Source organism: Branchiostoma lanceolatum, chromosome 1 (genome assembly GCF_035083965.1).
Source record: "Branchiostoma lanceolatum isolate klBraLanc5 chromosome 1, klBraLanc5.hap2, whole genome shotgun sequence".
In the NCBI taxonomy this organism is placed as follows: Eukaryota; Metazoa; Chordata; class Leptocardii; order Amphioxiformes; family Branchiostomatidae; genus Branchiostoma; species Branchiostoma lanceolatum.
In genome coordinates, this window is record NC_089722.1 from 35342220 (window position 1) to 35364628 (window position 22409).

The 22409-nt window shown below is 39.9% G+C and overlaps 1 protein-coding gene across 4 annotated transcripts in view; it reads left to right on the plus strand.

Moving 5' to 3' along the window:
- LOC136421181 (DNA polymerase delta subunit 4-like) overlaps positions 1-19840 on the plus strand; it is a 39908-nt gene extending 20068 nt beyond the window's left edge. For all 4 annotated transcript variants that reach the window (XR_010753395.1, XM_066408366.1, XM_066408361.1 and 1 more), the window contains exon 4: positions 19177-19840. Coding sequence is in view for 2 of the 4 variants with exons in the window: in XM_066408361.1 (XP_066264458.1) it covers positions 19177-19207 (31 nt within the window). In the remaining 2 variants the exon portion in view is untranslated. The remainder of the gene's footprint in view (positions 1-19176) is intronic.
- Positions 19841-22409: the final 2569 nt, after the last annotated feature.

A 22409-nucleotide genomic window follows, 5' to 3' on the forward strand; every position in this document is an offset into this window, starting at 1 on the left:
ACTTAATTGATCCTGCATTGCTCATCCATCATTTTCCATAAGTAGTGATTCTTCTAAGTTACAGAGCTTAAACTTCGTTCCTCTAAAAGGTAGCTCATCAAATTTACAAAATTATCAATTTTTACAATCCTACTTCAGTCTCCCTCAGAATTCAAGTGACCAATCACCTAGGCCATGAGATTGTACTGATGGGTGACAGGTCAGCAATAGACCCCTTTCCAAATACCGCGGCCATTTCTAATCTAGCGCGAGTGCGCGTGATTCAAGCGCGGGAAAAGTAAACACCCGGTAAGACCACGTCAGCGGTAAGGCTAAAGAATGGCGTCCCCAATAGAAACCAGCGTTGAGTCATCTTCGGCGGCGAGATGTTCTCCTCCTCGGTGAAATCCATCGATATATTTGCATGGCACAAGTAGATGATATTGTTGTGGACACTTGGACTCGATATCGGCCAGTAAAATTGTGAATTTCAGCTACTTTTCCACAGTACCTGTCGGGATGTTGAACGCGCGCTACGGTGATAGAATACTAATATGTTTACGCCGCGTGCTTGTAGTTTCCCTAATAATGTTAGCTCAAGTCGAGAAAAATCCCACAAAACATGCACTTTTCGGGCTGGGATCCTTGTAGCTACGTTTAGGAATGAATATAACTCTTGAGCCTTTTGGGTGTAGTGACAATGCCAACATCATCTTGAAATTATGTTAGTTTGAGGGAGGGTCGTGTTTTCTGTGCAGCGTTACATCAACTTCGCTCAGCAATATTTTATATCCCCGCCAAATGAAATCCTGCAAAACGTTAAAATATAGGCTTGAGTTCAATGGCCTTTTGGGTACAAATTTGGCAGCATTCCGGCGGCTTTTTGACGATCTTTTCGGATGCCAAGAATTTAGTCTTGAGGACTCCAGGTACGTGAGTGAAGGTGTGTTTTCCACCTCATCTGACGTTTCTTTAAATCATTTTGCGCGGCAATATTTCAGATATCTGTTGGCCGGATGGAACCAAAAAATGTTAAATATTATGGACTTGAGGACTGAAGGACCTCGGGCCGATATTTTTCCTTTTTTTGTGGGGTTTCATCCTGTGAAAATCTAAAATAATATTTCCGCGAAAAGTGATGTAATGAAACACTGCAAAGAAAACATGCCCCCTGCTTCACTCATGAACTTCATCAAGCTAATCTTGGCACTAAAATTTCGTCAAAGTCAAAGGAGCTACCGAAGTTCCGTCAAATTTCTATACTCGCAAAGTCCAGCTGTCCGGGGATTTCTGTCCCCTCCCCGCAGAGTTTGTGCTCCACTAGCTCTAAGCTAGGAGAACTGTTATCAAAAATAGTAACACCAATCAAAGGCCAGGATTTCTGCCAGGACCCCATTGCCATAGAAACCAGCTAGTTAGCCTGTCTGTTAGCTGTCACACCTGGCACCACAGGGAGACGGGGAGGAAGGGATGGGAAATAAGATCCAGATGGTGGTGGGGGGGGGGAGAAATCATATTGCAACCAAGGCGATTAAAAGGTATTTTAAACCTCCTTGGTTTATCTGTTCCTTTAGAGGCAGACAATGGCAGTTTAAGTTTTGACCCCTATACTTGAGTCCATTCCTAAGGATTTTTGAGGGCTTTGACTTCTGAAGCCACTTGAGGGGAGGGCTGTGAGACTATTCCTACCACCTGCAGATCAGACATCTGTAGCTGTCAATCACTGGATAGCAACAGCACTAGACCCTTAGAACTAGTCTGGCCGTGGCAGGCAGCTCATGTGGGCTGATGATGGCTGCATAAATTATCCATATTTAGAAAGGCGGGTTCCCCTGGATTAGTGGCCCATGCTATCAAGCTCTTGGGCGGCTATGCGGTTACAGGGCGGCAAGCCGTTACAGGAGCTTGATTGAGTTCAGGCTATGTAAAATCATCCGACGGAAATAAAGATATTACGGCGCAAAGAAAACACTCCATCTTCACTCACGTACTTTAGATTTTGATATTTCAGAAAACTCATCAAAAGAAGCCGCCGAAATTTTGCTAAATTCCTAACCAAAATGACCTTAAGCTCAAGCCTACATTTTCCCGTCTTTTTTTGTGGGATTGCATTCAGCAGAAATGTCAAATATTGCCATGCGGAGCGATGTAACAAGAAAGAAAGGAAAAAGCTTGACAGAAAAGAAAGAAAGGCTAGACAGAACACACGACCCCCTCTCAACGCGTGTTTTCCAAGGCGAAGTTGGCATCGTCCAAAATTACGGTCACAACCGGTAAAATTCTGTATATTTCTATCTAAGTAGCTATAAGGATCCCAGCCCGAAAAGTGTATGTTTTGTGGGATTTTTCTCGACTTAAGCTAACATTATTGGGGAAACTACAAGCACGCGGTGCAAACATATTAGCAATAGGCATCCTTTCCTTGGTGTACATTTGTCAAAAATCTTCCACCATTCTTAACAAGTGTTTCTTTTTTTCTTCAAATTGCTGAGCAAGTAAATGATACCAGCAATACAACAAGTCTTTTCCGTGTCTTTTATATCTTCTTACTTCCATATACATGTACTTAATGTGATTTGTACTTCTATCATCTGTAGCGCGCGTTCAACATCCCGGCAGGAACTGTGGAAAAGTAGCTGAAATTCACAATTTTACTGGCCGATATCAAGTCCAAGTGTCCACAACAATATCATCTACTTGTGCCATGCAAATTTATCGATGGATTTCACAGAGGAGGAGAACATCTCGCCGCCGAAGATGACTGAACGCTGGTTTCTATTGGGGACGCCATTCTTTAGCCTTACCGCTGACGTGGTCTTACCGGGTGTTTACTTTTCCCGCGCTCAAACCACGCGCGCTCGCGCTAGATTCAAAATGGCCGCGGTATTTGGAAAGGGGTCTATTGGTCAAGAGTACCTAAAAATTCAAAGTATGTTTTCAATCACTTTCAACAAAGTTCAAAACAAATTCAATATCAACTAGAAAGGCAATATTTGCGAGAACAAATACAACATATTTCATCCATTTCCCTCCCCACATTGGCACATCCACAAAAAATTGACTTTTTCATAATCACCCAAGTCCAGAATTGTATTTAAACAAATATTCCCCACACACAAGAATGGACTATTCCAGCGGCGAATAGACCAACAAGTATCATGCAAATTTCAGAATCTTAACAACTACAACCTTGCCAAAGATTTCTTCTGCGGAAAAATTTCCGCAATCTAATAGTCCAGAAAATTTTGCATTACGCAGCGGACACTTCTTGGGAACCAACTTGTGTAAAAGTTTCACCAATTTTTGCTGGACACACTGCAAATTCCTGATACTTATTTCGTACTGTAACACTGACACATACAGTACCAGTGATACCACAATTACAAAAATTTTGCTAACAAAAAGATACACAACCACTTGTAGGGAGACGAGCCTTTGGTGTACTCTTAGCGAAAACAAGTAAATAAGCCATTGCTACATGTATAATTATATATACAGAGAGGACTAGAAAGGCAACATTTGCGAGCAAATACAGCATGTTTAGCCATACTCCTCGCCATGCAAAAAATGGACTCTCCCAAAATAACAATGGACCATTCTAAAATACTTGCACTAAAAAAATGAATCACCCCAGTCCAAAATTGAGTCTTCCAGTAGCACCTCAACACAATATGGACCAGTCCACAACCATATCCACTAATTGATTAACAAATACACTTCTGCTAAAAAATGGACTTTTTCATAATCATTCCAGCTCAAAATTGAAAGAAATAATTAAATAATCCTCCCCTTGCAAGAATGGGATATTCCGTGCCATGTAAACCAGTCGAAAAATATCCGCTGAAAATTACACTCTTGCGCATAATCAACCCAGTTCAAAATTGAATTAAAAAAGATCAACCCCAGGGAAGAATGAAGTTTTCCATAGTATACATATGAAGATTTGACAGGAGACGAAGGAAATGACCAAAAACAACATATTTGAGTCAATTCAAAGTCACCGAGAGGGTTTTAATATAATATTTGTAATATGTTTGAACTATTTTGATTAAAAGAATGTCTAAGTCACAATAGTTCTAAAGTGTTCAAACAATCAGAATTGAAACTTATAACATGTTTGAACTTATTTCACATACGTTGGAAACATTTCGAACTTAACTACACAAAAATCTCTTTATTTAGAACAGTTTCAAACCATCTATCCAAATGTTTCAATGTTCGAACAATTTGTAACAAAAGATTTTCACAATTGCCCTCATAAACGAAGGTGCTAAGTCCTCCTGTGTGTTTCTGCCTATTTTCGGTGGCCGCGCTAGACCACCAGCGGATTTGTTTTGACGGAGCGTCACCCGCGCGCGACGATGTACACTGTTCGGCACCGCTAATATCCGGCATTTTCCCGCTCCACAACACTCCACAAGACCCACGTTTTTAGTGTTTTGCCTCTTGTGCAACACGATTCGATTTGCATTACTAACGGGACGAAAATGATAGAAAAAATTCACCCCGTCCCGGCGTCCGTCCCAAAAACATGAACGACATGAAAATATATTTTCTTACAGATTCAATCACGAAAATCAACAGCATGGGATTCCAAATTTTCGCAACGGCCGACCATTTATCATGGTTGAACTTCCTTCCAAGGCGTGCGATAGATAAACATTCCCGGCACATAATAGTCACTAGTACCAGACTAACGCAAGCTCATGATGATAATAGGGAGAAAGTTTGTCAGTGAAGTTTGGCCACCAGAGGGTACATTCATTTAACGTTACAAGCTAGCGCAAAGGGGCGAATCATTGACCTTACCGGGGACTGACTCTACTGGCCTAATCATTCCTTTTTTGCCGAATTCTACGATCCATACGCCCGTACGTAGGACATGTAGGAAGGCCTGGTGGTGGACGCTACGTCGCGCCAGTCTGAGGAGAAACGATCTCCCGTGTTGTGTTGAAGAATTTGGAGTTTGAAAATATCTGGAATAACTAATGCTAGAATAAACATTCACAAAATCATTGATTTAACTTGTTTTCTGTTATAGAATTTCCTAAACTGCAATTTAACCACTGAGTTTAAGGGAACATGGTGTTTTCCCGATAATCACGTTAAATGTTTATGTCCGGTCTTTCCTCCTCGTAAGCAAACTTCCAGCTTGGCCAGGTGCAAGGCACTCGGGGTCAATGACCTGTAGGTCATATGTAGTATTGAAAGTGACAGAAGTGGCAAATATTGTCAAGAAAGCCCAAAATAAATCGTTTTGAATATATGTATGCCAAAAATGGGAATGTAGTCCTTTAGATATTTGTTCAAGCCACAAATACAGCAAATTTCAGGTCATTCGGTTGAAATACCAGGGCGCAGGAGGCCAAGATATGCTAAAAATAGCCTAAAAACCTCAATAAAATCACTTTCAAGGTCAATATCAAAACAAGGAAAAGAACGCACATTGGTTTTTGCCTACATTACCTCTGTACCAAATTTCAGGTCATTTGGTCAAAAAATGACAGAGATGAATCGATTTGAAGATTTGACAGGAGGAGAAGAAGAAGAAGAAGAAGAAGAAGAAGAAGAAGAAACATGAGAGAAAACAATATGTTTAGCCATACTTATGGCTAAACATAAATATAGAGCATCACATTTATGATAGAAACACCGCAAGCGTTTTTTTTTAATGCAGGCGTAAATGAAGTTGTTTTAAACACATCATGCCCTGCACATGTAAGTGTTAGTGCTAGATTGACTATTTCAACCAATCAGATCCAGTTTTGGAAATGCATGGGTGTTTTGTAAGGTGCTCTCTCAATGGCTGACCGAATTAGTCCACCTGACCATAGGAATAAAGATGTGACCATATATGGCAACACCATATATGGTCATATGAGGAAAGCAGCCAAGTATCTCTCCCAAATCCCCCCCAAAATCATATTTTGAAGTGGTGCATGCCAAAAATATGATCAAAGTTCCTCGAGCATTTGTTCTATGTACCCCCATAGCAAATTTCAGGTCATTTGGCTGTAATTGAAGAGGACAGGAGGCCCAAATCAACAGTTTTGGTCTGAAAGTGGCAAAAAACTCATCTTAAAACCCCATATCAAAAAAAACTAGAGTTCCACGAACACATTATCTTCGCCAAATAATCAAGGCTTATTGTGGAGAGTGATTAATATTTACATGCTTATCACCCCCTGCAAACTTGATCATACACCATACCGTTTGAAAGTTATGATGGGGGGGGAGAATGAGTCCAGTCTAGATAGGGATAAAACTCATTTGGTGGTACAGGACTAGTATATGTGTATAGTGTGCTGATATATGTTATAACTGATCATCAAAAAAATTGAAAGTTATAATTAGATGGTACAGTCAATACAGTCAAACTTGCATCCAACAACCAGTCAAGGGACCAAGGAAATGTGGTTGTTGACTTGAGTTGGTTGTTGGATAAAACTGGGGTCGGTTCGCTGATTTGTGGGCATAAATGAGGCTGCATAAATACTTAGCACGTATAGCACTTATCTGCCTGTTATGCATATACATGTAGAATTACAAGACAAGTGAAGAAATACAGTATATACAATAAAAAACAAACTAAACTGTTGTTGTCTACAAGACTACAATTCACTATCGATTACATTGCCAATAAACGTTAACATAACAAAAGATTTTTCGGGTACACGTACAAAACCTTTGTTGTACTTACAATGAATGTTTACATTGAGCTTCGTGTCTCCATTGTTCTACATTTGTTGCTACATTTAAATTCACTTTGTTCTACATTTGTTGCTACATACACAAGCTTGCCGGCGACTGTAGAATCTTTTATAGACCGATCCCAAAGCCACGCCCCCTGTTCGATTTCGAACACCTCCGTCAAAAACAGGGTTTGACGGACCAAACATGGCCGCCGCGGCTAGGTTGAAAATAATGCCACTGACTTCGGTTTAGCTTTTGTGGCACTGAAACCCTTTCAGAGCGGGCCAAATAAGAATGCTATGTTTTCTTTGTTGAAGGCTGTATCCACCAGGTTGAGTTGTTTAAGGAGGGGGTAGGTGTAGTTGCGGTGAGAGCGTAATGTTTTCGGGCAATGTTAAAGCGGTATGCGCCGCATAGCTTTCCCTTGTAGGTGGGCATCAGCGCCCAGTTTCTGACAAGCAGCCGATGCACGTGTAAAACAGGGTTCGTATATCTGTGACAGGGTTCCCACTGTGTTGACTGCATGCATAACAGCTGCATGGTATCTACTAACTAAAAATTAAAATGCCTTCTTTTACTTCCCTGTTCACATTCAAGTTAACCAGCTCAGACACCAGTAACTGAAGAGACGAAACTCTGCGCTAGCGGACTTTGTAGTAGTCAGCATGTGGTACAAGCTTCCTCCCCTTGAGTGCCCGACCTATTTTCTTTTTAGATTCGTTTTTATTCTGAGCATGCATTCAACCAATACAGTGGAAAACCTGTCCCAGATATACGTACCCTGCTTTACATGTGCCATTTCTGCCCCGCCAACGCTGTTTTTGACGGATATGGGCTGAATAGAACAGGGGGTTCTATTGGTCTTCTATTCGTTCGATATGGTGTTCGACAGGATCGGTCTATTGAAATGCCGACTGGACTGATTGCCACTGTCAATCATTTTGTTATTGAATGGAGTGTAAAATCTACAAAGTATGACCCCTGAGGCCCATGAGGAGGTGGTTGCTGGTTGAAGCCTGCAGTTGGTTGCTTGAAAGAGTTCACTTACTATGTAAAATGGGACGGGACTGTCTGAATGTGGTTGTTGACAAGAGTTGGTTGTAGGATACAGTTGGTTGGATGGACAAGTTTGACTGTATATATGAATAGAATAAATCTTTATTCCATATCATACACATTTTGCAAGACATAGTACATGTTACTTTTCCATACGGTGCTAGGTAATACCTAGCAGTGTACTCTCTGAGGAGAGGAGTTGGTCCGGCTGGTTATTCAAATGTTTTTAGGTGTTTTGTAAGGCTTTCTATTTTGTTCCCCTTCCGTTATGTCTCCAACCGTGTGTTTGACAAAAATGCAGAAACTGAACACTTTAAAAACCAACCGGACCCACACATCTGTTTGAATTGTAGTGAGACTGCCCCATTTGTTTATTTATGTACACCATCTGTTTATTTACACTTCTAGGCAAGGCCTTCTGCTGGCCTGTTTCGGGAACACTGTCACACGCCCCATTATGGAATGTAATGGATTTACAATTATCCTTACTAATTATGCAGATTAGCTCCTGTTTTCTATAATTAGACATCGATTGTGTAAAGCACCATCTGAGCTCTCTACATACAAAACTTCACGACAATCTCTTCACCCCTTCTCAAGTAATACGTGTCCGAATGTCAAAACAAAAACACCCACTGCAGTTCTAAACAAGCCGCTAGGGGGCCCAAACTTACAGAACTTACTTCTTGTGGCATGAACTATCTACCACACAAATATCATGACCATAGCACTTTCAGAAAATATGCCACTAAATTTTGAAGCTCCGCTGCAGTACCTTAGGCACTCGCTAGAAGGCCCATTATCGAACTTGACCTTCCTTTCCGTAAACCCTACCCATCCACTAAATATCATACATATCCATCAACAGCTTCTTGAGTTATGTTGTCCACAAGAATTACACATCCACACAAAGCCCGCTGCAGTACCGACGGAAAATGCCAGGAGAACCATTTTTGAACTTGATCTCTGTTTCCACAACATCTACACACCTGCAAAATATCATGAAGATCCATCAACGTTTCCGGCACTTTTTCACCTACATACAAACGCACAAAAATTAAAAGTCCGCTGCAGTACTGTTGAAAAAAGCAAGGTAAACCATTTTTGAACTTGACCTTCCTTTGCACAACCACTACACACCTACCAAAAATCATAAAGATTCATCAAAGGTTTCTTGAGTTATGCTCTTGACATACATACAGACCCACCAAACAGCTGGCTCAACCGAAAACATAATCTACCCCGAGTACTATAGTACTCGGCGAAGATAATTAGAAAAAAACGCCCGGGGGCGTTTGCCCTGTCTACCTTTGTGCCAAATGTCAGGTCATTTGGCCCAAAAATGACAGAGATGAATTGATTTGAACATTTGACAGAAGAAGAAGAAGAAACATGAGAGAAAACAATACAATGAACTTTATTATTGCTCGACAATTGTACATGGCACAATGTATGCCAAGAATGACAATGCAATCAATACAATGGGTACTAAACTAGTCTATTCTATTCTGAAAACTATAATCACAAGAATATATGAACGTAAATGGCATAATGATATAATATATGTTAAACGTTTTGGTCTGTTGAAATACATTCTCTCTTTTGTAAAGCGCTACATATGTACTGGCCTAAGTACGAAGATATGATGTTGGGACATGACATAAGTAGATTGAACATGTCTATGTTTGCCTTTGGCAAGGGTTTACTGGATTTACATGAGATCATATCCATTAATTTTCGTCTATCTACAGTATATGCGGGGCATGTCATTAAGAAATGATATTCATCTTCAATGCTATTTTGACATGAAGGACATAGTCTCTGGTTGGCTGGTATATTATGGTATCGGCCTTTTTCTATTTCTAAACAGTGAGAACGGATTCTTAATTTGGTTATGTTAACTATAAAGGATTTATTACGAATTGATGAAAGGTAGTTTTCCAACGTGAAGTCAGTTTTGACTTGTGAATAGGTTTTTAGTTTACTGCAGCTCCAAATTTCTAAATGCTCTATCATTAGGTAAGTTATGTAGTCTAAGCCAGTATTTGATAAGTTGTGTTTGGGTGTCAATATACAATGGAAACATTCCTAGTTCGCCTCTTATTGCGGCGTTTTACAGAACTCCTTGGGACGCAAAGTAGCATTTTGCAGTAGTTGAGAAGAACATATTCCAAGTCGAGTATCTCATAGGACGTTGTAGGTTGCTCTAATAAGACATTTCGATTAGATAACGTTTTTGAGTTGTATAGAACATGTAACTTGTCATTGTACTTCTTGAAACGAACTAGAACAGGACGACTTGTTAACATATCAGATTTCTTCCCAGTACGGGCAACCTTGAGAATAATATCATTTACATTTGTTCCTAACATTGGAGACAGGATGTTGCATACAATTTCCCTAATGTTTTCACTAGGACATTCCTGTACCCCATTTAGAATCAAGTCCCTACATCGTATATTAGTCCCTAGAATTTCACTACAATAAAGTAAAATAGGTTTGACTAGACTGTTAAACTAATCTAGTGAAAGGGTAATAGATGGGTTATAGTTCGTTGCCAATAGAGATTTAAGTTTAAAGGATGCGCGGAGAGCTTTTAGTCAGATTTGTTTAGTTGTACGATTGAAAGATCCCGATGGGGTAATGTCTATACCTAGATATGTAATACTGATAAGAGCCTGTAATATTTATGGTCTGCCCTTGTATTTGGAAAGGAGAACGTTGATTTTTGCCTGTACGTCCATTTTTTGAGAAAATCATCACTTTGGTTTTATCTCTGTTGATGGAAAGCTTCCATAAGGAGCAGAAATTATCTAGTCTTTTAAGACTGTCTTTTAAACCGGTTTCTGACTTTGATACAACAACAAGATCGTCTGCCCAGAGTAGACTATTTATGGAGTATCTTTCAAAAACACGGGGTCACATAATGGTGAGTTCAACAAGGTTGGAAGATCATTAACAATAAGATTGAAAAGAAGCGGACTTAGGTTACAACCCTGACGTACTCCACGGGTTGCTTTAAAGTAATTTGAAAGACCTTCTGAAGTTTTTACACAGAATTCTATATTGGAATACGTGGATTTATCATACTAAAGAACTTTCCACCTATGCCAGAAGATAAAATTTTATAGAATAATCCATTTCTCCAAACCAAGTTGAAAGCCTTCCGAAAATCTATAAAACAGGCATATAATTTCCCTCCAGGTAAAGATATCTGTTTATCAATCAGAGTTTTGAGCACAAATATATTGTCACTTGTACGGAAATTTTTCCAGAAACCGGACTGAAAAAGAGATAGTAAATTTTCATTTTCAAGGAAGCCCTGCAATCGTCTATTTAGTACAAATGTGAACAATTTCCCAACGCAACTGGAAATAGCTATCCCTATGTAGTTTGATGGGTTTGATTTATCGCCACTTTTAAATATCGGAACTAAAACACTTTTACTCCATGTATGTGGAGAATTTCCAGACTGGAGAATGATATTGAAAAGTTTTTTTAGTGGTGGGATAAGTTTCGTGTCTCCATATTTCAGCATTTCGTTAAGAACGGAATCAATACTGCATGCTTTATTGTTTTTTAGGTTCTGTGATCCATCTACGATTTCCTTTTCTGTGATTTCAAAGTCTAGAGGATTTCCTGTGATGTTTTAAAGACTGTTAATGATGTTGTCTGTGTGTTCCTTATTGTGTTTATCTTTTATGGCACTATTAGTATTGTTCATTATATTGTGAAGGTCAGGCCTTTTTTGAATTACATATTGATGAAATTCTTTGTCTGACTGCCTATCTTCAACCAGGTTGTTAAGATTTTTAAAGTTAGTTCTCCAATCTTCGTGAGGTATATTATCATCTTCCTGTTGTCTATTATTGTCATTCAGTTTTTGTTGTTTCATTTCTCTCCAAAATTGTTGCGGATTTACTTTACTAAGTTTGCTCAGATTGTGCCATTGCCTCTCTTTAAATACATTGCAACCATACAATGGATGAAATACAAATACTACCTATACCGTAAAGTTTCTATTAGCGTACGCAAGTCACAAGCAGGTTTCAAGATGGACCCCAAAGTCGGGATGTGTACGTCGTAAGAGGTTCCGAAAAATCGGGAGTCGATCGAGCACGCTGCCCCAGGATCCTTTGTGTAAGCTCATTGCGCAATATGCAAATCTTGCATGACGTCTTTGCGTTACACATTGTCTGTTGCTACAACAAGAGTCTGAAGACCCAAAATCTCCATGAAATTTGTTTTTATATATGATGTGTTTTATTTGCTTAAGTTATTTATTGTTGGTCTTTTTTCATGGAGATAACAAGTACAGGTTTGGTTGTATATCTTTATGGTTTGAGCTCCAGCTGTCGGGCCCTGGGGAATATATTTGACCCAGTTTCGCTACCAACAGGTGTGCCATAACATGCAATAGACAACACTGCAAATACAGATTTTCCTCATTACTTCTGCAAATTAAGTCCCAATTTGCATAATTTGCACTTCATTGTGTACATCTCTGTCCAAGCTACCTGCATAGTAAATAACATGAAAATCTGTCGTTCCTTTCTTCAGTTATTCTCCTTAGAAGATTTTTACAAATACGCATGATTGCAGTTCCAGTGACACATACGAGGGGGCCCAAAATCGACCTTGACCATTCTCCTCCCAACAGCTACCCACATACCAAATATCATTACAATCCATGTACATGTTCTACAGTCATGCTGACTTCAAGCATCCGGTGACAAACATACCACCGGTGACACAAACACGCAAACAAATCACCCCCAATGTTATAATGTCTTGGTTATAGGATAGTCGTATAGAGCATGTAACACTGGCACCATATTACATAGCAGATTACGATCTTTAGAATGATGCCATAAACGTGTGGATAAGATTTTGGGGGGCGACAATAGAGACAAATAGCCATTTACACTTTCATAGGGTTTATTTTCATGTAATCGGTAACATCTTAGTATAATTGTGGGCCCAACTGCGGGAACTCAAAATCCGAGGACTCAGAAAAACTGTTTTCGTCACAACAGAGCAGGAGTTTATAGACATAACCTTATTTGGTTTGTTTTTGGGGTGTTAGTATGTGTTTTAATTGGGATAATGCCTTTAGACAATATGATTGAGAACGATGACTTCATACATCCATGAAATGTTTAGAGTTTTTGTGAATTTTTTGTAAATGACTTACACATGTACATACTTTATGCATGGTGATGTTCACTTACAACTAACTTGCACATGTCACAAGTATAAAATTCCCATCATTTATCACTACATGGTTTTGCCATTTTTGTATTAGTTATGCAAATGAAGTCCTTATTTGCATGATATTTTTGATATTATCCATGCCTAATATGATTGAAAATGCGACTTTGCTTCCTTCAGTTGCCGTTCCTTGCTGTTTCAAAATGAAAAGTTGGGGGCCCAAACCTGCCCCACTTTGTCCTGATGCCAAAAGCAATCTGCCAATTAAATGTGGACCACAGCATGTCTGGGTCAAGAGATACATTGAAAAAACTGCTCTGACAGAATTTTCTCATTGCCTTCGCCGTGAGGCAGAAGGGTATGCGTTTGGTCGGGATTTGTGGAATGATGGTGTCGCCGGTATAACTCTCGAAGACAAGGTCGGATGTTGGTGATTTTCGGTAGGTAAGTTTCTGTTGGGGAGACGAAGGTCAAGTTCGAAGATGGGTTTTCTGCTGTGTTCCTTTAGCGCTGTAGTGGAAGTTTTGTGTTTGTCGGTTTGTTTGTTGGTGGCATAACTCGAGAGATTTACTGGATCGTGATGAAATTTAGTAGGTTGTTGGGGGTAGGGGGAACGAAGGTCAAGTTCGAAGATGGGTCTTGTGGGGGGTTCCTACGGTACTACAGGGGGCATTTTATTATCAAAATTTTGGAGGAGGATAACTAAAGCAGGGTTTGGTGGATCTTGATTGTTTTGGGCAAGTAGAAATGATTAGTGATGATTAACATAATGAGATGCAAATCAGGTCATTCTTTCCATGATTAATGAGAAAAAGTTGAAATTCCCTTTCAATTTGCTATTATGTCTATATATTCAGGTTAAATTGCACTGACAGGCCTGCGGGCGGGTGACCTACTTCCCCCCCCCCCCCCCCGGGAGCGTTCCTCATGGGACGTCACTGGAGCCCAGTAGGGAGGGAAAATACTGTTTTTGCTTTCCTGTTCTTCTTCTTCGTCTTCTGCCAAAAACCAAGTAGATGTGAGGTGGTAGCTCTACCAATGGTATTGCAGAAAGTAATATTTACCTTGTACATGGTTCTGATGTTATTTTTGAGATGTAGGTACCTTTCAGAAAGATAAACGCACCTGGCCATAAATTATGCTTATGAGGACCTCATTTGCATAATCTATGCTGAAACTTGTATTTCCCTTACCGTAAAAGCTACGGATGTAATATTTGAGATGTAGGTACCTTTAGGAAAGGTGATTATACCTGGACATAAATTATGAGGACCTCATTTGCATAATTTTTGCAGAAACTTGTATTTCCCTTACGGTACATGCTATGGATGCCATATTTGAGATATAGGCACCTTTAGGATTTAGGTAAATACACCTCGACATAGATTATGCTAATAATGACCTCATTTTCATAATTTATGCAGAAAATTATATTTCCCTTCTGGTAAATACTTATGTCATATCTAAGATGTAGGTACCTTTTGGATAGGTACATACACCTGGACATAAATTATGCTAATGAGAACTTCATTTGCATAATTTATGCAGAAACGTGTATTTCCCTTACGGTAAATCCTATGAATGCCATATTTGAGACATATGTACCTTTAGGAAAGGTGAATACACCTGGCCATAAATTATGCTAATGAGGACCTCTTTTACATAAGTCGTGCAGGAACTTGTATTTTCCTTACGGTACATGCTACGGAAGTCATACTTCACATGTAGGTACCTTAAGGAAGGTTAAATACACCTGGACATAACTTATGCCAATGCGGACCTCCTTTCCATAATTCATGCAGAAACTTCATAATTCCCTTGTAGTAAATGCTAAGGATGACATATTTCAGGTGTAGGAAATGGGAGGGGATATCCTGAATTTTACAAGTTAATACCATGCGGCGAAGGTATGGGATCGCCAAACTCTAGTTAATTATGCAACTATCCTCCGATAATTTGTATTTCATTTTGTACATATTTATCTACGCTACCTACATACCAAAAATCATGAAAATCTGTTACTCCCTTCTTGAGTTATTTTGAATATTTTGACAAAATACCCCTGCAATTCCTGAACTGGCTACTAGGGGCCCAAACTTATATGACTTCTTCCCGAGCACGAGAGCTATCTACCGCCCAACAATCGTGACCATAGCATGTCTAGTACACAGGATATCAAAAGCTGAAGTTCCACTGCAGCAGTACCTAGGGAAGCCACTAGGAGGCCCAAAATCTATTTATTTCCAGTATTTGTCAGACCAAGGAGGTGGTCAGACCCTATCATCACACCAAACATGAAACCAATCCATCCAGCCGTTCTCAAGTCCATCCATCTTGTTCACCAACAGACAGACACACAGACACACACACAAACGCTACTGAAAATATAACCTCCATGACATTTCATGGAGGTAACTAGTAACGTTAACTATCATGATAGTAATTATATGTCAGCAATGATAGATAATAAAATAATATAAACAATTTTCACATGCTTCAAGTTCTAAGTAGAGAATGCACTTTTTCTGCTTGAATCTGAAAGTACCATTGGCCCCCAGTTAGGGGTCATAGCAGGGAACCTATCCCCAAATTTTTCATCATTGTTTTTCCAAAATTAGATTGCAGTGTGTTTTGTGCATTTTTCTTCTTTCTTTATCATTTCTTCTGTCATGGTTTTTAATACCTCTTACGCATGGTATAATTCAAGAAGAAATGAACAGATGTAATCATTTTTGGCATGTGGGTAAGTTGATTAAAGAGGAGCACAACGAAGTTATAATTAGTGGAACACCATTTCCATAATTAATGAGAAAATGGTGTATTCAGTAGGAAAATCCATATCTCCTCGACGGTGAATTGTAGGAATTCTATTCTTATAATTTAGGTACCTTATGAACAGACATTCAAAGAGATACACAATGCCCCTAATAAATTGACCTAAGTGGTACATGAAAATTGAAAGGTGGGAAATACCATTTTAAGTGACAGTGAGAAAAAAGCAGAAGCACTCAGCTCACAGTTTAAAAGCGTATTCACACAAGAAGACACTTCAGATATGCCATCTCTTGGACAGCCATGTACCCCTCCCATGGAGCATATTAAAATTTCCACTGATGGTGTCGAAAAAATGCTTCAAGGTCTCAATCCCTCTAAAGCATCCAGACCAGACCAAACACCGCCTTGGTTCCACAAAATGACGGCTAGTGAAATTGCAGCTGTGTTGACCAATATTTTCCAACATTCCTTAGACACAGGAGAAATCCGAAAATAATTTCATCAGGTTGGTAGAATATAGGATATAGGAGGTTCTTTGTACACAACCAGGTAATCTCACCTGCTGACGTTTCGGTATCTCTCAGACACCTTCTTCAGAGCTTCTGACTTCTTCCGAGACGAGGGGGCATACAAACTCAGCCGCATTTGGGACAGTGTTCTCACCGCAAAAGCGCCACCTACATCGGCTATTTATAGCGGTGAGATACAGCACTCCAGTCAGAAGCTCTGAAGAAGGTGTCTGAGAGATACCGAAACGTCAGCAGGTGAGATTACCTGGTTGTGTACAGGAGAAATCCCCAAAGACTGGAGGTATACAAACATATGCGCCATTTTTATAAAGGGAGATAAAGTGGTCCCCAGTAGCTACAGACCTGTTTTACTGACCTCTATATGCTGCAAATTACTGGAACACATTACCCACAGCTATGTCATGAAGCACCTGGAGAGTCACAATATATTGACTGATTACCAGCATGGATTCAGAGCCAAGCGATCCACAGAAACACAGCTGATACTAACAGCTCACGACATAGATGGTGCACTGAACAGTAAACGGCAGGTGGATTTAGCAATACATTTGTACTTGATTTCACCAAAGCTTTTGACAAAGTCCCCCATAACAAAGCTATCTCAAAACTGGAGTACTATGGAATTCAAGGCACTACACTTAATTGGTTGAAGGCTTTCCTGACCAACATGGAGCCGACGGTAGTGGTAAAAGGGAGTTGAACTTCAAGGCCTCAGCTCCAATTAGAGTAGCGTCGGGAGTTCTACAAGGAATCGTCCTGGGACCATTGCTCTTCATCTTAATCTCGTACATAAACGACTTACCAGGTCAGCTTGATTCAAATGTGAGGTTATTTGCCGATGACTGTCATATATAGAACTGTCCACACATAATTATTCACAACTTCTGCAAGAAGATCTGAACGCACTCGAGGAATGGCAAAGCAAGTGGCTCATGCAGTGTAATCCCGAAAAATTATAACATCAATGCATATAACAAGCAAAAGAACCCCACATGTAACTATCTACAGTTTTGCCATCAGACTTTAGCAATAACAAAAAAACACCCATATCTGGGTGTTACAATAACAACTGACCTGAATTGGGATGCCCATGTTACTAAAATTACAACCAAGGCTAAACAGACATTGGGAGTAATCAAACGTAATTTGTGGGCATGCCCATCAAAGCTAAAATCACTTGCGTACATGTCACTTAGTAAGACCAATACATGTCATTTAGTAAGACCATACACGCCGCAGCAGTATGGGATCCATATACTAAGAAAGACAAGGAACCAGATTCTGCACGAACAGCTACGACAGGGGTGCTAGTGTCACCAAAATGAAAACAGATCTGCAGTGGATGAAACAGATCTGCAGTGGATGTCACTCAATGAGGAAGGAAATGTCCAGACTCTGCATGATGTACAAAATGACTAATAAACCGGTGGACGTACCGACTAATAAGTATCTAATACCAGCTCAGAAAAGGACAAGAAATAGCCATGCCTTCAAGTACATGTATCAGACTTATCAACCTAGGATTGATGTGTTAAAAAAATCATATTTTCCTAGAACAATCGTAGAGTGAAACTTGTTGCCACCAAGTACTGTAGAAGCATCCTCATTAGACAGCTTTAAACAATGCATGCAGTTAGATGTGCGAAGGTTAGACTTGACAGATCGTTTGGTGTAATATAACCAGCTGCTGCTGCGCCGTGTGCCTGCAAAGCAGGTGTGTTACGCCGAAGGCCGGTTATACCGGCTATATAGATACAGATAATCTGCATAATTAATGAGGAAATGCTTAAGATATTTTTTATCTCCTGAAATCTAAATGATAGGAAGGTAATATTCACATTGTAGGTAGGTAATGTATACACAAACATGAATAGCTATAGATTATGTTAATCGGGTCCTAATTTTCATAATAATGCAGACAATGCTATAATTACTCAGAAACATGATATCTCAAGTAGGAATGAGGGTGGTTTTGCAAACCGAGGTTATAACAATGATTTGTGCTATTTAAAACCTTATTTGCATAATTAAGGACCTACTTATGGTTCCTTTGAAGTAAATGGTACATAGTAGTAATTTCATACCCATACATAATGTAGGGAGCATAGATCAAGGTGAATACTTAATACATGTATGTATTTAGTGGTCAATGGTAGGGATTTCCTGTTGGAGACATAGGTAGCTTTAGGAAAGGTGAATGCAATTGAATGTGCATTATGCTAATGAGTACCTAATTTGCATTATCAATACAGAAACATCATATGTCATAATGCATTCTTTTTGGTCCCAAAGGAAATTGGAATTTTACACAGGAAAATGACTGATACAGTAGGCAAGAGAAAACTCTTAGGTATAATTAAGCCAATTATAAAGAAAATCCTAATACTGAGATTTTCACATTAACCGGACGGCAAGGCATAGCAACACTGTCAACAGAATACCACAAAGATCAATCTGGGTCGAAAAGGGCAGATAACATTGAACACCCCAAAATCAATTTTCATCAAAATCACATTAATTCTTACGCTTTTCAGCCATGGTGCTATTTATTGTCATTTCGCAGTAGATTTTGAGAGATGTGAACTCAAACCTTGACCCTCAAAACCCTTTCGTCACCTTTTCCCGTGCACCATAACGGACCCCTGTCGCGGAAGACTTGGTGTGTGCACCATTTACCAGCAAGGAAACATTTTCTGATCAATTATGCAAATAAGGCCCTCATTTGCATAATTCATATTCAACCATGTTCACCTTCACATGACTTTCAAATGTCACAAGTATGAAATTCCAGTTATTTATCAATATGGAATTACAGTATTTTCTCATTAATTATGCAAATTGGGTCTACATTTGCATGACTTTTATCTATTAATGTCCCTCAATTTCTCATGGTCATGTCTAAATGTTTCTCTCCTCTTCCTTCTCCATACAGCCTGTGGAATGACTACAAGCAGATGTTGTAAGGCGTTATGCAACAACTTTGGACAGGGTGTAGTATTGATATTACATGTACATGTAGGTGTTGTAATATTACATATAGGTGTTGTAACATTATATATAGGTGTTGTTATATCACAGATAGGTACAGATGATAAGTGCATATACATATGACATGAAGTACAATAGATGTCTGTTGTTATAAAACTGAGCATTGGGATATGGGTTATTGAATAATCGCAAGGATTGCCCTGTATTTAGTCAGCTTGATGACATTACATTGATATAGAATGCATTACAAAGATTATCAATGAGAACTATTGGTAACATAGGTTCTAAACAATAATGGCTGTAACCTTAATGTGACTGTGGGCATAGGTTATTTTATATTACAGTAGTGATGAAGAAGAAGAAGCAACAACTACTACTACCTTGTACATTTCCAATAAATGTTGACCGTAGAATTGAATTTTACTTATTGTTAATGATGTTTCAACATCTGTGCACTGTTGTAGGAACAGCTGAGATTTTCATTCTGTCCAATGGTTTTATCTAGTTTTTTGTTTTAAATCTTCCTGCAAGATCAACATTCTACTGTGTTTGGTTTCTGTTTTTGTTAATATGGGTTGTTTAAATGAATAAAAATCAAGTCTGCTGTATGTGCTATTTATTGTATATGTTGTTGGATACATGATGTATATAAGTGCATTCTACTTTCTGTTCCAAGTATGAAAAATTGACACATTAACAAGTAAAGCTTTACAGTTGTCTTCCTGAATTAAGGAACAATTTATTATATTTATTATATTGTACGATCCTGTTTTATACTCTGTATTGTCTTCCCTGAAGCCCCTTTCACATATAAGTCATAACTGACCATGGCCTCCCGACCACCCTCAACCTTCCCCGGGCCCGGGAGACACTTGGAAGCAAGGTCAGCTGTGGTATGGTTGGCTGTTGGTCTGCAAGGTTGGCTGTGCAGGCAAAATGTTTCAAAGTATCTAAAACACTGAGAGTGATTGGGAGTGGAGGGGGTGGGGTTGGTGAGGGTCAGGAAGTGAGGGTCAGGAATGGTTGTGACATAGTCGTTGCGAAAGATACAAATGTAGGCTTGGTTTAGGCTCTACCTGCCTCCACGGGTAGCTGGGAAAATAGTAGAAATTGGCCAAAATAGAGTCAATTGTATGAAGGGAGTCGGCTATGGAGATAGGTCCAGTATTGCAACCCTAGAGGCTGTCTTATGTCGGTGCGTTCTCTGATGTCCACTAATCACTATCTAATAGGTGCCAAGTACTAGTAGCTAAATGATCCTTGTATTGCTCTGGGATCCTGTAACCACGGCGGTTACAGGATCCCAAGTAGATACGGGGCCTCAAGGCAGATACGGTCTCCAAGCAGATATGGCCGCCCAGCTAAAGAATCTGGCCCGATAAGTTGAAAAAACGCCGGTGGGAGAAGCCTGCAACAGAGGCTAGCTCCCGTTTGCGGTCCAGATCAAGTCGCCTGCGGAGTAACAGAGAGCTACAGCCCCAGCGGCAACAGGCACAGTAACCAGGGAGCAACGGGCGGAAGTGCAGGGACAGTCCGCAGGACTTTTTTCGACCTCCCCTGTTACCCTCTCGGATCCGCGGACAACCCTAGGGATGGACATGCGTCAGTTTTTTATCTCCATGAAAAATGGATATAGTTATAGTTTTGGGTGTGTCTGTGTGTGTTTCCGGATTACTGTAAGCGGCATAACTCAAGAACCTCTTGATGGATTACGATGATATTTGGTATGTGGGAGGGTGTTGTGAAGCCAAAATTCAAGGTCGATTTTGGGCCCCCTGGTATGTGACCTTGGTACTGCAGCAGAACTTGATTTTTTCTATCTTTTGACCTGGACATGCCATGGTCTTGATTTTTTGGTGGCAGATAGCATGTGATGTAATGAAGAAGTGGTGTAGGTTTGGGCCCCCTAGCAGCTTGTTCTGGAACTGCAGGGGCATTATTGTGAAAATCTTCTAAGGAGAATAACTGAACAGAGGAACGTTGGGTTTCCATGATATTTGGTATGCAGGTAGCTTGGACAGAGATGCACATAATGAAGTGCAAATTATGCTAATTGGGACTTAATTTGCATAACTAACGAGGAAAATCTATACTTGCAGTGTTTTCAATCATAAGACTCAAATACATGTAACGTGTAGTTTATGGCCAGTGGAGCATCAACAGATACCAATTATGCAAATAAATGCCTAATTTGCATAATTGATGCAAAAGCGCCATGATTCATCTAAGTGGTAAATAATAGGACTGTCAATATTGCGACATGTGTAAGTTTGTTAAAGATGTTTATGACCAAGCATATATTATGTAAATGTTTAAGTCATTTGCATGAACAGAATAGTTCATGGAGATATGAGGTCTGCGAACTCGTGTTTCACTTGTGGAACTTTGGGTTCCCAGTCTGCTTTTTTCCTCATTTGTTCTTCCGTTTTTCATTCGTGCTGGTCACAGGGAGTCCCGAGAGAGGTTGTACGGACTCGGTAGGAAAATTAGTTTTGAAATTTTGAATGCCTCTGGCTGGAGGAATTACCATGGGAAGGGTGTAACAAGTGTTAATATTGACGACCCACCAACACGCATGTGCAACAGCCCCTTCTCCAAGAGAGTTTCCCTGGCTTTGCCAGTGCCTGTCAGTGCAGCTACAGGACCATCAGAACCAGTCATCTCAGCGTGTGGAGTTGTGATATTCCAAGGTAAAACACTACTGTAGGAAGATACAGAGAAGGCAGAGAAACCTTCACATGGTGATCAGAAGCGGAACTCGAACATGGAATCGTTGAGAAGATACGAGAAGTTTGGAGAAGCAACCCATGAGCTAGCCTGAACTCAATCAAGCTCCTGTAACGGCTTGCTGCCCTGTTACCCCATAGCCGCCCGCGGGGAGGGGACAGAAATCCCCGGACAGCTGGAGTTTGCGTTATACAGACTACCCATGAGCAGACCAAGGTTTAACTAGCCCTTTGTTCTAGCCACATTCCAACTGTCTGGAAAGTGACAGCTTTGAGACTGCTAACAAGACTCCTTCTTCAGCCAGGATAGGTCAAAGTTGGTGGATCCAGAGATCCATCACTGTCTTATTAGCACTGCTTAGCCTGACAACTTGTAAACATCATGGCAGATGGGCATAGTCTGAAACCTCCCAGTGCCTTAGAAATTCATTCAAGAAACTTGAGTGTGACA